General features: G+C 48.4%; 1 protein-coding gene across 3 annotated transcripts in view; it reads right to left on the reverse strand.

Annotated features, from left to right (window-relative positions):
- The window catches only part of LEF1 (lymphoid enhancer binding factor 1), a 309,404-nt gene extending 296,741 nt beyond the window's left edge, over window positions 1–12,663 (reverse strand). The window contains exon 1 of one of the 3 annotated variants that reach the window (XM_069630866.1): window positions 11,092–12,663. In XM_069630866.1, the coding sequence (XP_069486967.1) occupies window positions 11,092–11,301 (210 nt within the window). In that variant the 5' untranslated portion in view covers window positions 11,302–12,663. The remainder of the gene's footprint in view (window positions 1–11,091) is intronic. The other 2 variants (XM_069630867.1, XM_069630868.1) reach the window with 2 other exon arrangements.
- Between the last annotated feature and the right edge of the window lie 596 nt (window positions 12,664–13,259).

Here is a 13,259-nt window from a genome sequence, read left to right on the forward strand (position 1 = left end):
AGGCAGAAGAGAGATCAAGCAGAATGAGAACACACAGAGTGTTGGAATCGAGGTTCAAGAGCAGGTCCTCACGGATGTTCAGGAGAGCAGTTTCCGTGCTTCTGGCAGCTCTGAAGCCAGATTGATGGTCATGAAGACTACCAACATATTCAGCATGGAGGTTAAGCTGGGAGATGGCCAGTTTCTCCAGGAGCTTGCCCAGGAAGGGAGTGATGGAGATTGGGCGATAGTTAGCCGGGCAGGAGGGGTCGGAAGAGGGTTTCTTAAGAAGAGGGTGCACAAGGTATGTGCTATGTTGCTGGAAGGCATGTTCGTAGTTTCTCGATTGGCAGCTGTACCTCAGGCATTGCAAACACAACAGTGAGAGGTTCTGAAATGTGAAAGGTTTAGAGCATGGACTCATTTTTGGTAAATTGGGGTGTGCTGGAGTGAAGAGCGACTTTACAGAAGGATCGCCTAAAAAGAAGAAAAAGAAGAAAGTCTACCTTCAAAGGGAGAGAGTCTCCTCAAAAGTAGGCATATATAGTTTATAGGTGTGGGCCAGCAAGACATGCCACAAAAGTTTGGAGGTGTGCAGTGAGGAGGGGTTGTTTTATCTCAGGCACAACAAAACATTAGCCCGATTTTTCCCTCGAAACAAAAGCTTGGATTAAGTCAAAATTGGAACCAAAACCGCTGTGTGTAGTTTGATGCATGTTGCTGTTCGGAGTGGGAAAGGTAACAGGTCTGTGCTTGGGATAACGAGTGCCCTCAATAGGCTTGAAACACATCCCCAGACTTCCCAGAGTGCCAGGAAACAAGACCCAGAGGGCCACTCAGTTGGAACAAAATTGAACAAATTTGTCAAGGTTTGTAAACTCCAGTTATAATTATATCCTAATATCGCTTTCAAGCATATCTGAAAATCTGGCTTATTTAATAAGAAAGTATGTGCAATGTTCTGGAAAACAGGCTGAATTAGCAATACCGGACAAGCATGCCGCAGATCTGTACTGCTGTGCAGTGCTGTCATTGGGTCTGATCTTGCCGGATCTGGGATCCGGCTCGCCAATCCTGGGGAATCCAAGTGCACTCACGTCAGGGGAGTATCCAGCATTGCAAGAGTGGGGGTTGGGGGGCGAGCCACGAAAAAATTCCTGCTACTTTTGCCCCAAATGCAGTACGTGCAATTCCATATGGTCTCATTTGCGCCCACAAACAGCCCCACCCTGCCCCAATCTACTTTTTGGTAACATTAGTGGCAGATGGCATTTTAACACATAACAAAATAAAAAAACTGCGCAGTCATTACAGATGCAGGGAACTCATCTATTAGAGCTCTGTCCCGGGGCAAAATACAAACAAACCTTCTAATTTGCATATGGATTGCACCAACAGGAATGACTTCACAGAAAAGGACATTGCAAGGATCATCGTCCGTCTTTTATACTTGGAGTCACCATGGAGGTGACTTTAGAATAAGTTGCCATAAGTAAGCTAAGTAGCAAATAACTGTGGTGCAAAATACCTAAATTGTACTATTGTTATATATGGAGCAACTCTATAGTGAATCACGTACTTGTACTATTGTTATATATGGAGCAACTCTATAGTGAATCACTTACAGAGCTGCAGATAAGACACAGTGTGATTAAATTATCTGCCCAGGTTCACACACTTTGGTTAAATGGTGAAACCGGGATTTTGACAATTTAAGCAACTGAGCACCTCTTCACAGGTTTAGTTGATATAGATATTTATTAAGGTTTCCCTCTGCATTTCATGTTCTCAAATACTACGTTATTTATAGCAATGCCTTGGAAGCAAATCACATTACATAATAAACTATCATTTCATAATTAACTTTACACTATATACATCATCATAGAAATATGTTGAGCAATAGAAGGGTGGCTTTAGTTTTATTCTCCCCATCCTGAGTACAAAGTCACAAAAGCATCATGCAGATTAATGTGAGCCTAACAAACCCCCCTTGGATGCAGCATTATGCACCCTTCTCTCTGTGGATCACTCTCTCCCATGGACATTTCTAAAGGGACAAAACTCCCTGCTATAGTGCCCCATCAGTGCCTAATGGCTCACATTTAAATGCTGTTGACACAGAGAAACGAGAGAACCCCTCTGTCTCTGGAGCTCCTTGGGACATTGTCCTGGCAGCAGGACACCTCAACCATTCGGAAAGGGTAAGGTGTCCTACTACCAGGACAATGTGCTGAGCAGGAATTTCTCAGCAAACTGTCCTGCTACCAGGACAATGTGCTGAGCAGGAATTTCTCAGCAAACATTGTCCTCCCAGCGGGACACCTTTCCCGCTGGGCACCCTCACTGAGGTGCCGAACGCGAGGTGTCCCACTGACAAAAGTCCCGGTCAGGCTCTCAATCGAGCCTGTTTGGGGGGAAGCGTTACCCTACTGCTCCCCCCGCTCGGGATGCCACTGACTCATGAGTGCACTTTACATTTATTTTCTGCAGTGCGTTCGTGAACCGTGGTCGCTAGGTTGAGAGGCAAGACACTTCTCCACAAGACCACTTGAGGGTCTGAGCAGGACTGCTCTGAAATCCCATGTCAATGTTGCACTATACAGAAAATGTTGATGTGCATTTCTTTTGGTTTCAAAACGTATGCAGATTTTGACATTTTACGAAACTGCTATTTTCCAGGTGTTCATGATTCATCTTCTGAGGAACTGAGAGGCAGATAAATGTGTATTTGGGTGACTAAACACCCCCACTTCACCCTACGCTGTGCCTGCCACCCCCTCCTACCCCTGCGCTATGTGGGATCCCCGAGTAAAAAAAAAAAACAATTTCCACACAGTGCAAGCTTCAGAGATACACTATATCCCTTATTAATATGCCTCTTCCTGATACCTCTTAAAAATCAATGCTGGTTAACGTACGTCAATGTGTGGCCAAGCACCTCATGGTTCTCCCACTGGCTTCGGGTCAAGGACTTAGCGAAGAAGTCGCACTTACGGTCGGCCGCAATGGAGTTCCAAAGAATTTCCCATCTGCCACTCATTTCTGAAATGCCCATTTTTAATGATAGTCTTCTTGGAGCTCTGGAGTGCCTACTGTTTCAAACTGTTCAGTTTCTGGAAGGCTGCTTATCGCCACGGGTGTGTGTTGGTCTGTGTTTACACTCGTCCCACGCGCCCCATACCTCTCTCCACCTGTCTGGCTCTCGCCCCGCCCCCTTCCCCCCAGCCCGTGCCTCCTTGCGCATGCGCGCTCCTCCTCCTTCCGCCTTCCAGCGCCTCGCGCCTCAGCAGCTGCTGGGCCTGCTCAGTGCGGCGGAGCCCCCCAGCCGGGGACTGGCTCTTTATCTGCAGCCAGGCCGGGCTTCCTTTCTTTGGTTTGTTTACGTTTAAAGCTTTGATCAGCAGGCGAGCACAAGAAAGTACCCCGACTCTGACAGGCGGAACTGGAAACCCTGTCCCCCGCAATGCCCTGCCCAGATTGGACGTCAGTTTGAGGGGAAAGTAGCTGTGAGGGGCCCAGTCTGGGCCCACGTGTAACCGCCGTAGCGCCAGAATTCTTTCTCCCCGCGGACTCTCGCGATCGTGGGAACCTTAGGTGAAAGTTCAAAGTTAAAACGACTACAAGCCAGCGGTGCCCCACATCCTGGCAGTCAGTGGCACTCCTCAGATGGTATAAATTGAGGAAAAGGTGAGCGCTTCTATTGGCATCGTTGCTCATGAGAATAGAGCTGCCCGTGGCTCAAGCAACCCCACTGCTTTAGGTCAGCCTACGCTAGATTTTTACTATTGGACCGTCAGATTGACCTGAGTAGTCATTTGATGGTGTAGGTGAGCGGTCTGCAACACGTTGCTCTGTTATAGACTACTACTGGCATGATTTCACACAAATGACTGGTGGTTTGGGCTGACAATTGTGGTTCGAAACATCTGTGGAGCCCAAAGGTCGCAGACCCCTATCAAAATATGCTAGAGGCTTTTTCTTGTTAACTACATGTACAGGTGTGTCCTCAGGATCACTTTATACTCCATATTTTGGGAGGGCTAGAACACCCTCCCATCCCCCACATGGTCGGCTGGTCAACAGGGCAATAGGCCCATGGCCGAATCAAAAACACAAAATGCTGGTGAGGGCCAATTTTTTTGGTGAAAGTGGGCCACGTTTTTGGCCAATGTGGACCAATTTGATGAGTTACTTCACTACCCAGTCAGTAGTTTTCACAAGTGTTACTGAATAAATATCCTTTACCATGCACAACTTGCATCAGATTTCATTAAAAAAAAAACTCCCCCTTGGGTACTACCCTGTCAAGGAAGGAATACACTGTCATTTGCAACTGTGGGCCACTGTTTCGTTGGTGCCGGAGACAATTGTATGGCCCAGTCCGACCCTGCTGCCCCGAACCAAGTTTCTACCAAGTCAGGCACCCACCCACTCTGAGCCCTGTCCAATGTATTCCAAAGGAAGCTTAAAGTTGGACAACATTTCAAAGACAGGGCCCCCGTTATAAGGACGGCGGGCTGAGAGAAATGTACTGGGCACGTACACAAATGAACAATCCCAAGTGTCTACTCCCCAATCCCAATGAATCTCAATTTTCACTCGCTGTGTGTTTGTCTCACACTTTTGTGCAGCCTTGCTTTTAAGCCAGTCTCCATGACCCAACAACTTGAGTGGAGCCTCACTATTTGGGGTCCTCACACTTTAGCCAAATCCCTCAAAAGGACGCATGTGAACTGCTGGGCTTTGAGCTCTCTGACAGTCAGGCTAAGGGTTTTTCCTCATCCATGTAATGCTATCCAATTGTCATTTGCATAGCGCCTTTTCCCATCAGTATGGCCTCAACGTGCTGTAGGTGAACGCCCTAGGGGGACCGAAGTCCAAGGTATGGAAAATTCGTGAGAGGGGTATAAAATGCATGTGTGCATTTTAGCCAATACGAATGCGAGTAGGGGTCCCTTCTAGCTACCCATGTAGAGCTGGCAAGTAGATGGGTGCTTGTACATATGTATGAGGTATGAGAGTTTTGCACAAAAACGTGTTTGTAAAAGAAAGTTGTTTAATTGAAACAGCCTTTCCACCATGCGGCAGATCTATGCATGCACATGGATTGCAACATACATGCGGCAGATCTATGCATGCACATGGATTGCAACAGACAGATCTATGCATGCACATGGATTGCAACATACATGCGTCAGATCTTTGCATGCACATGGATTGCAACAGCCAGATCTATGCATGCATGTATTGCAACATACATGCGGCAGATCTATGCATGCACATGTATTGCAACAGAGTGATTTATAGCGGGAGACAGGGATACATTAAGAATAATGTAATAATATAGCATGTTTTTATCTAGTGCTTCGTCAGGATCCCACACACTTCTTAATTCTGCAGTGATGGGTATCATTTGGAGGTAATGTTTAGGACTGTGTAGGACTATCGGCAGTTTTTGACCTATTATGAGAACAGCCCAACGCATGGTATTTCTTGCGATTCATAAAGCGTCTTCCTCAAAGCGCTGTACCGGATTTATACAAAACGGTACATGAAAGAGAGAAGCAATGGTAGAGATAGTGTTGTCAGAGAGGGAGCTTTAAAACGAGTACCGATGGTATGGAGAGAAGGTGAGGAGCGAACAGCTGGAGGAAAGGAATTCTAGTGTGTATGATGGGCAAGAAGGGAGAAGGAACAAATTCGAGAGGGGACTCGGAGAAGAGAAATATTGAAATTGAAGAGGGCGCGTATGAGAGTAGGTAGAGACAAGAGCTAGAAAATGGATACCTTTGAACAACATATAGTGGAAGTGAAAAGGGAGCTCAGAATCCAATGGGCGGAAGGAGATGGAGAAAGAGAGGGGGAAATAGAGCAATGGCCAGAAAGAAGGAACAGAGGACAGATAGCCAAAGAAAAAACAGATGAAAGAGGAGTAAAATAATAAGAGGGGAGGCCAAATAGGTCTGAAAAAGAGTCAACTTGAGAAGAGTTAGTGGGGGTACTAAGAAGTTTAATGGCATGAAAAGACAAAAAAATGGGGTGAACACGTCAAATGTTGTAATGGTGATAGTGGCACATGCGGGTAGTGTTGGAGATGTGGTGAGAAAAGAATAAGAAGGATCAAAGGTGACCCCAAGACAGCACGCAGAGGGTGAAAAGGAACGGAGGGTCGGAATGAAGGAAACACTGATGAAAATAAGCAGGAAAAAAGAGAATTTCCGTCTCAGAGGGGTGGAGGTGGGGGCAATAGGAGGACGTCAACGTTTGGATGGCTGAGAGAGAGGATGATATGGTAGAGCAGAGAGGGAGTCAGAAAAAGATCTGGGAGGGTTGGCGTATAAGTGAAAGCAAAGGTTCAATTAATCAGTAAGTGCTGAAAGTGATGTAGAATACATAGAAAAGTGTAGTGGGCCAAGTTTTGAGTGTTGAGGGACAACATAGATGAGGAGACGTGGAGCAGAGCTAAGACCGAGACCGAGGCAGTAGAAGCAAGAGAAGAAGGTACAGTTGGGGGATCAACCGTATTGAACACAGACACAGTGCCAAGAGAATAAAGACGGATGAAGAGAGACAGCGCAGAATAAGCAGAATGGGCACGATGAAAGCGAACGAGGAATGTGAATTAAGGATGGGGAGACCTGACAGTAGATGACTCTTACAAGAAGTTTCGAAAGAAAAGGAAGAAGAGAGCTAGAAAAAAAATTAGAGCTGGAAGACGGATAAATCAGTTGTTTTTTTTTTCTTCAGAATAGGGATGATAGTTACATGTTTGATGGAGGAGGGAAATGGGGAAGTGGAACAGGAAAGATTAAGGAGGCAGGCAAGGCAAGAAATGCTATGACAGTAAATTGATGGAATTAAGGATGAGAAATAGGATCAGGGGTGGAGGTAGTGGATGGGCACAGGATACGAAATAGGCAGAGTATGTAAGGAGAGGAAAAATACCCAGGGAAGGACTGACAGGTGGCAAAGGGGACGGACGAGGATGGAGTAATAAAGTGAATGAAAGGGGACTGCTGAGAAGAGGCTTTGGAGGGGAGGTAGTCACAAAGGCGATAGAGGGGTCAGGAGGGCAAAGAGAGCACATTGTATTGAGGAGCTGGAACAAGTGGTGGTGATGAGAAAGGGAGGCAGTAAAAGCTGAAAAATAACGTTTTTGAGCACTAAGAAGTAGCAAGTCGAATGATGAATGGAAAGCAGAGAGGATAGCAAGATCTGAAGGGTTGTGGGTTTCTTCCAGTGGGGGTCAGCCTTACGAAGAGATGATCTAAGGGAAAGAAGGGAGGGGGTAGCCATACTTTCTGGGTTTACAGGAGGGCGAGAAAGGACGGAAGGGCTAGTGTGAGAGTAAGAATAAGATAACTGTGCAAAGTAGAGGCAGCTTGGTCGGAAGAGAGACTAGAAAAATGCATGATAGACGGTAGAGAGAGAGAGAGAAAGAGAGAAAGAAATGGAGGCCTCAAAGCAGTGTAGGCCCGAAGGAAGGCTATCGCGAGAGAAGCAGTAGTCTCAGGCTACTAAGTGTCTTGCGATCACAGAGAATGCTATTTTCTGGTAGAACGCCATTTTTTTTTTATATTTGCATTCATTTAAATTTTCTCCTAGGCAGGGAGAATGCCATCATTAATTTAGATTTTCTCCTAGGCAGGGAGAAATCTCGTTGTAATTGGTCAACTTGAATTTCCCTACGGTAGGCGATGAGATCATTGAATCAACCCTAGTGACCAATGGAGTGGCAGAGGAGGCCCCTCGTCACCCCAAAGATGAGCCATCTTAAAAAGCCTTCGCTTGGTTTTTCGCATCAGTGGGCCAGATTTTAGGATAGCTGAGTGGGTTGCTGGGCGAATCTATTAGGAGGCGTCTGCGCCCTGTGGCTCTTCAAGTGTTTTGGATTGGGACTCCATGACTCCCCACCATTGATTATGTTGGCTAGGGCTGATGTGTTTTTAGTCCAAAAAAACACATGGAGAGTCAGCAGATCCCTGTATCAGAGAGGTTTGTGCGTCAGTTTCAAATGTTTGGTGGCGTGGACAGAGACCCTTCACCTGTCTGACAAAATGACTGCCATGAAGTTGGATCCTGTGGCATTCACTATGCTGCCACGCTAGATGCCTATGGCAGATAATGTTGGATAACGAGCACACATGCAGTACTGCTGGAAACAGCCCTGGTTGGGCATGATTTACATTTATTTTGGAGTTCTGTGAAGCGTCAGAACTGCAGCAAGCCGCTTCGGAGCACGGAGCGGGTGGTAACAGGATAGAACAGCTGCGTGGGTCGGCCATATAGACAACACTATTACGGGGAGTTACTCCAATTGGGTGGGAATAATAGAGGAAGCAGAAGACAAACATGGGGTATTTCGTGTTTATAACCACAGTACAACGTTGTTTGCTAATTGAACTGAAACGTGCACCCCGGGTGTGAGGTAACAAAGTAGTGAGGACTTCGAGGGCAGGGATTCCGTACCCTAGCTGACTCCGAGGTGTTTTGCAAGCCCGTCAGTGGAGTTGCCCTTTTGGTGACACTCACACCTGTGGCCAGCTGCCAGCACCAGGCGAGTGCTCCTGCTGGAGCTTCTCCGTTTCACGCCCCTCTCCAATGTGGATCTGTTTCCAGCTGACATGAGCTCACCCGGCCGATTAGTGGAAGGAGGGCGCAGACTCGCCTCCTGGTAACCCTGGAGTGCTGGGCGCAGCTTCTGGGACGGGCCAGGGCTCTGCCACGCTTCCTGTTTACGCAGCCAATGGCTGACAGCATTTGAGAGCACAGCCCAGGGAGGTGTGGGGGGAGAGGCATAACAGCAACAGGGGCTAACCCTAAAAGCCATCAAAATGGGGATTCGATTGTAAAGACGTCCAAGAAGACTTCCTTCAAATTATGTTGATTTATACCGCTCATCGCTACCATCCAAGGGCAGTTTCTATGCAGAAAATGTCCACATTAACTAGAAAATACCTTGATTTTTTTTATTTGGTTTGGTTATTTGGTGGCGCTTTTCACCTATAAGGAAACTTTTTACAGCCAGGGAGAAATGACATATGAGGATAGACAAAAAGCTTACAGGTGCTGTTTGGTATTTACCTACCCCTTGGCTGCCCATGGCCATGCTAATCCCTAGGGCCACCCACTTCCTGCCCCTCCCTACCCAAAACGCACTCCCCTTGGATCTCTGAACAAGCTTTATCTTACCATCAAAAGTGCCTGTCAGTGTTGTTTCATAGCAGTCTTCTAAGAGTTAATGCCTTCATTGCAGCTTTAAACGCGCTACTGGTGTAATAAAAATGTCTTAACCAGGTCTGCCTCTGGCCACTCGATTTATAAACACTAGTCATGTCCCTCACTAAAGTCCTGTAAAATCAAGCATTGTAGCCACCATGATGGCCAGTTAATAACACTATAATAGTGCCTGGCAAATGGCTTTCCCATGCCTACACAAAAGCCCAAATTGCTGGCATTCCCATGCTTGTTTGAACATGTAATGTAAGTGCTTCTTGTACAGCACGACCTCTGTCATTTTGGCGATCACTTGGCTTACCACCCCCACCTCAACGATTCCTCATTGTGTACTAGTTTGCAAATGTAACATTGTGTCCTAGTGCCAATAACAGTGCTTAATTTGCTTGTGGGGGAGGGACTTGCCAGGGCTCAGCCCCAGCATTTATTTCTAATCCCAGCTTGATTATGTTGTGGTGTTTTGGCAACTTTATTATTTTAACTGTCAGTTATATTAATATAAACACAACAGTGTGCACTGACCTAGGTCTTTTCATCCTGGCCTTGCTCATTGTCATTCGCGAACTTGATAACCCAGGTTGGCAGGGCATGGATATTTATGCATTTTCATCCATAACAATGAGTAGGAAGGTGACAATGTAAGGTACTGATGTTGGCCATGCCTGCACACTGCTCCAATGAACCTGCTTGACATTGCTGCAAATTCTCTACTGTAATAACCAGCAAAGTGGGGTGACAACAACAGGGCGGTCAGCAGCGAGCCGCCACATAAAAGGGGCAAAGTCAGTGAAAAGGCCAATCCCAAAGAGGAGTGCCTAGGTGAGTGCCAAACCAAGGAAGATGGTCTTGCTGCAGTGTTGACAGGCCCCTTCATCGGTTCCGTAATGATTTTGCCTGCATTTGTCCAATAATTTACCATAGAAGGAAAGCATGTTGGCACTTATTTTCTATAGATTGTTAAAATGTTCCACTTGCCACTGATGGGATCGGAGCAAAAAATTAACAATAATGTGTTTTAAAGAAACACTTAAATACCTGTATTATTTCAAGACACAAATATGAATTGGTATCTGTAAATCGCAGCATGCATCCATCATCCTCAATGATTTTTTTTAGCCTTAACGCCAATTATGTTGACAGTGTATGGCGCAAACAGGGCTAGTGTCCTGGGCTGGGAGCTGCCCGCCCAGATGTGTCAGTGAAATGCAAGAAAATATTTGGGCCCTGGCACTTATTTTCTTACAAATGAAGCGCTACTTATATAGTGGCCCTTTGCGTATGCAAATATCTCACGGCCAAACCATGGTCGGGCGAGACTTGCAGGGCTTAAAACAGAAGTTCATGTTTCAGCAGAGAACGGAGGGGTCGCCACTGAAGCAAAAGGGGACCCTTGGAGGAGATGGAAGCGGGGAGCTGACGGATGCTGTGTTCCCTAATGCTGGGCACACCCATTTAGAGACTGCGGCTCGAAGCTATGCCATTCACGACGCCTGATGTGTGAGCCTGCATGCATCCGGTGCTGATGTGCGTGAATGATCTAACCAGTGCGACTTGGGGGGGCGGAGGGGGTGTCTCCAAATACATGCCAAGGAAGTTTAATGCGTGCTTGCCACTGTACAGCTTGAATGCGCATGCAAAATTCATCTGATCGTAGTCTTTCGAAGGATTGTCTATGAAGATAGCCGAGTGGGCTAAAAAACCTACGGCGGAGAACGTAAGCACTACAGAGAAGCCACTGCACTTTTTCGTTACCCCAAAGTCGATAACATAATCATTTAGTCACATTAGAGTAGCATGTGTTATCATTGCACCCGATTATGGAAAGTACGCGACATTTTAAAAATATCTATGTTGTTATTCGTGTGCCCTTACCTCGTGGCTGTGGCCAGTGATCTCCGACTCGTTGACCAGCGAGGACTTGATGTCGGCCAGGTCCCCGTCCTCCTCCTCCTCGCCGGGGTGGCTGATCTCGGTGTAGCTGGGTTCCTCCTGCGGGTCCCCTTCATCCTTAAAGGGGATCATCTCGTCGGTGGCGCAAAGCTCGGGGTCCCCCTCCCCCCCCGCGCTCGAGAGCTGGGGCATGCTGCCCCACTAAGGCGGCAAGTGCTTGGGTAGCGCTTCGCAGGACGGGCAGAAAACTCGCTGCAGCCAATGAATGCCCCTGTAAGCAGCCGTCTCCCCAATCCCGCCGATGCGTAGACCGCCAGCAGATCCGAAGCGGGTGGGCACCTGGGGAGGAAGGCCCACGTCACGTTCTGCCCCTCAGAAGGCGATGCTCCAGCAGCCTCTTAAACCACGCATATATGCATTTATAATCCACAGCTGCACGGGTGGCTCAGTTGTATAGTGCTCTTCGAAGTTGTTCAAGCGCCGAGAAGAGACTGGATTCTCAGCGCTGTGCTGGGCGAAGCATCACCGAGCATTCGTTCTCAGTGGAGGGGCGTGAGGTGTCGATGTGCTCTCCAGTGGACGGGTGTGGGGATGTCCCTGTGTCCTGGGGCTGTGCTCTCGATGTGACGGGTAACCCCTGTATGCCCAGGAGCTGTGCCACACGATTAGCGCCCAGGCGAACTTCCCTGGCCCCCACTCTGCCGGCGTGTGCCTCGTGGCCCCCGGCCTGGGGCTCGTGTCTGGACTGTGACTAAACGTGCGGCGGGTCTCTGTGACTCAGGGGTGAGTAAAGCGCCGGGGCTGCGTGTGAACCCAGAGGGAGAGCGAGCGCACAATCACGTCCTCTGTTACGGGAACCGGGCTGGGCAATCCCTCCCCTGCTGTTTTCCTTGGAGAGCTCTCGTATTCTGCAGCCTTGTCCTTTGTCCAGGAACTAAAAATGCATAAAGGTTTTTTGTGTTTAGAAAGGTCCCAACAGAAGTTGCAGTAGCTGCGGTGAGAGGCACGCACAGTCAGAAAGAATGCAGCGCCGGAGGCGGTCTGCAGTGTGACTCCTCTGCCTGGCTTCCCTGCCCTGCACGGACACCCAGGCTCAGCCTCTGCGTTCCTCCTGCTACCCACCTCGGGCCACGGCCTCCTCGGGGACACCGCTCTGGTGGGCGCTGTCAGCCACCCTCCTGATGCCGATGGTGTCTGCTTCCCCTTCCAATGCCAGATCTGTCAGTCAGTCCGCCCCTCTCAGCCTCTGTTCCAGAGAGACTTTCTGTCTGCTACCCCTCCTGGGGTTTGGGGTATCAGCCTGAACTCTCGAGGGTCGCCTCTGCTCCCGAGGTTCTCGTCGTCAGACTCGAAAAGTCTTTAAGTCAGACCATCCTCGTGGGGCTATTGTTGTCAGACTGCTGGTGTCAGCCTCCCATTTTGTGATTCCTTGAGAGTTTTGTGCCAGTCCTGTGCTGGGACTTTCTGGGCCGGTCTCCCCTCTCGAGGGTCTTTTGTCACCCCCTCCTGAGGTGAATACCGGGGTTCTGCGGCTGCTGCACAGCCTGTCTCTGTGAGTGGAACTCCAGCCCAGGCGCCCCTGCCTCCCTCCCAGGCTCCCCCCCTCCCCGTGCCTGCTGGGAGGAGCAGGGGGAGGAGGAGGGCTGCAGATGAAAGGGAACCGCCGCCGCTGATTGACACCACGTTGATAGACACCCGGGAGGGGATAGAGGGGGGGCTGTACTCAGAACAGATCAGACAGGAACACGGCGAGAGGCTGACCCCGAGGGGGGCTACTGGGGGGGACAGGGAAATTAGAGCAGGAGGCGCGAGGGAAGCAAAGTTCCACAGGAAGGAACTGCGGGGAGGCATCGCGACCAGATTTAGGCTTGTATATTTTTAACGGGCGTTTGGAAATATGTACAGGATTATTGCAATTTTTTCCAGAAAAGAGGAATTCTGTGTATTGCGTTCACGCTTGAAAACCGGAACGTGTGTGTATCGCGGAGGGGGCAGGGGTGAACGTGTTTGTCAAGATACTTTGCAAATGATGTTTGTAAGCAGACAATATTTGTTTATTTAAATGCGGGAAAAAGTGGTGCAAGGTGACATTTTCATTGGCCGACCTGAGTGATAAAACGCATATAATTCGGACGTGCGGCGCAAATGTG

The sequence above is a fragment of the Ambystoma mexicanum genome, chromosome 6q (assembly GCF_040938575.1).
Source record: "Ambystoma mexicanum isolate Mex_15411 chromosome 6q, UKY_AmexF1_1, whole genome shotgun sequence".
NCBI classification, from domain to species: domain Eukaryota; kingdom Metazoa; phylum Chordata; class Amphibia; order Caudata; family Ambystomatidae; genus Ambystoma; species Ambystoma mexicanum.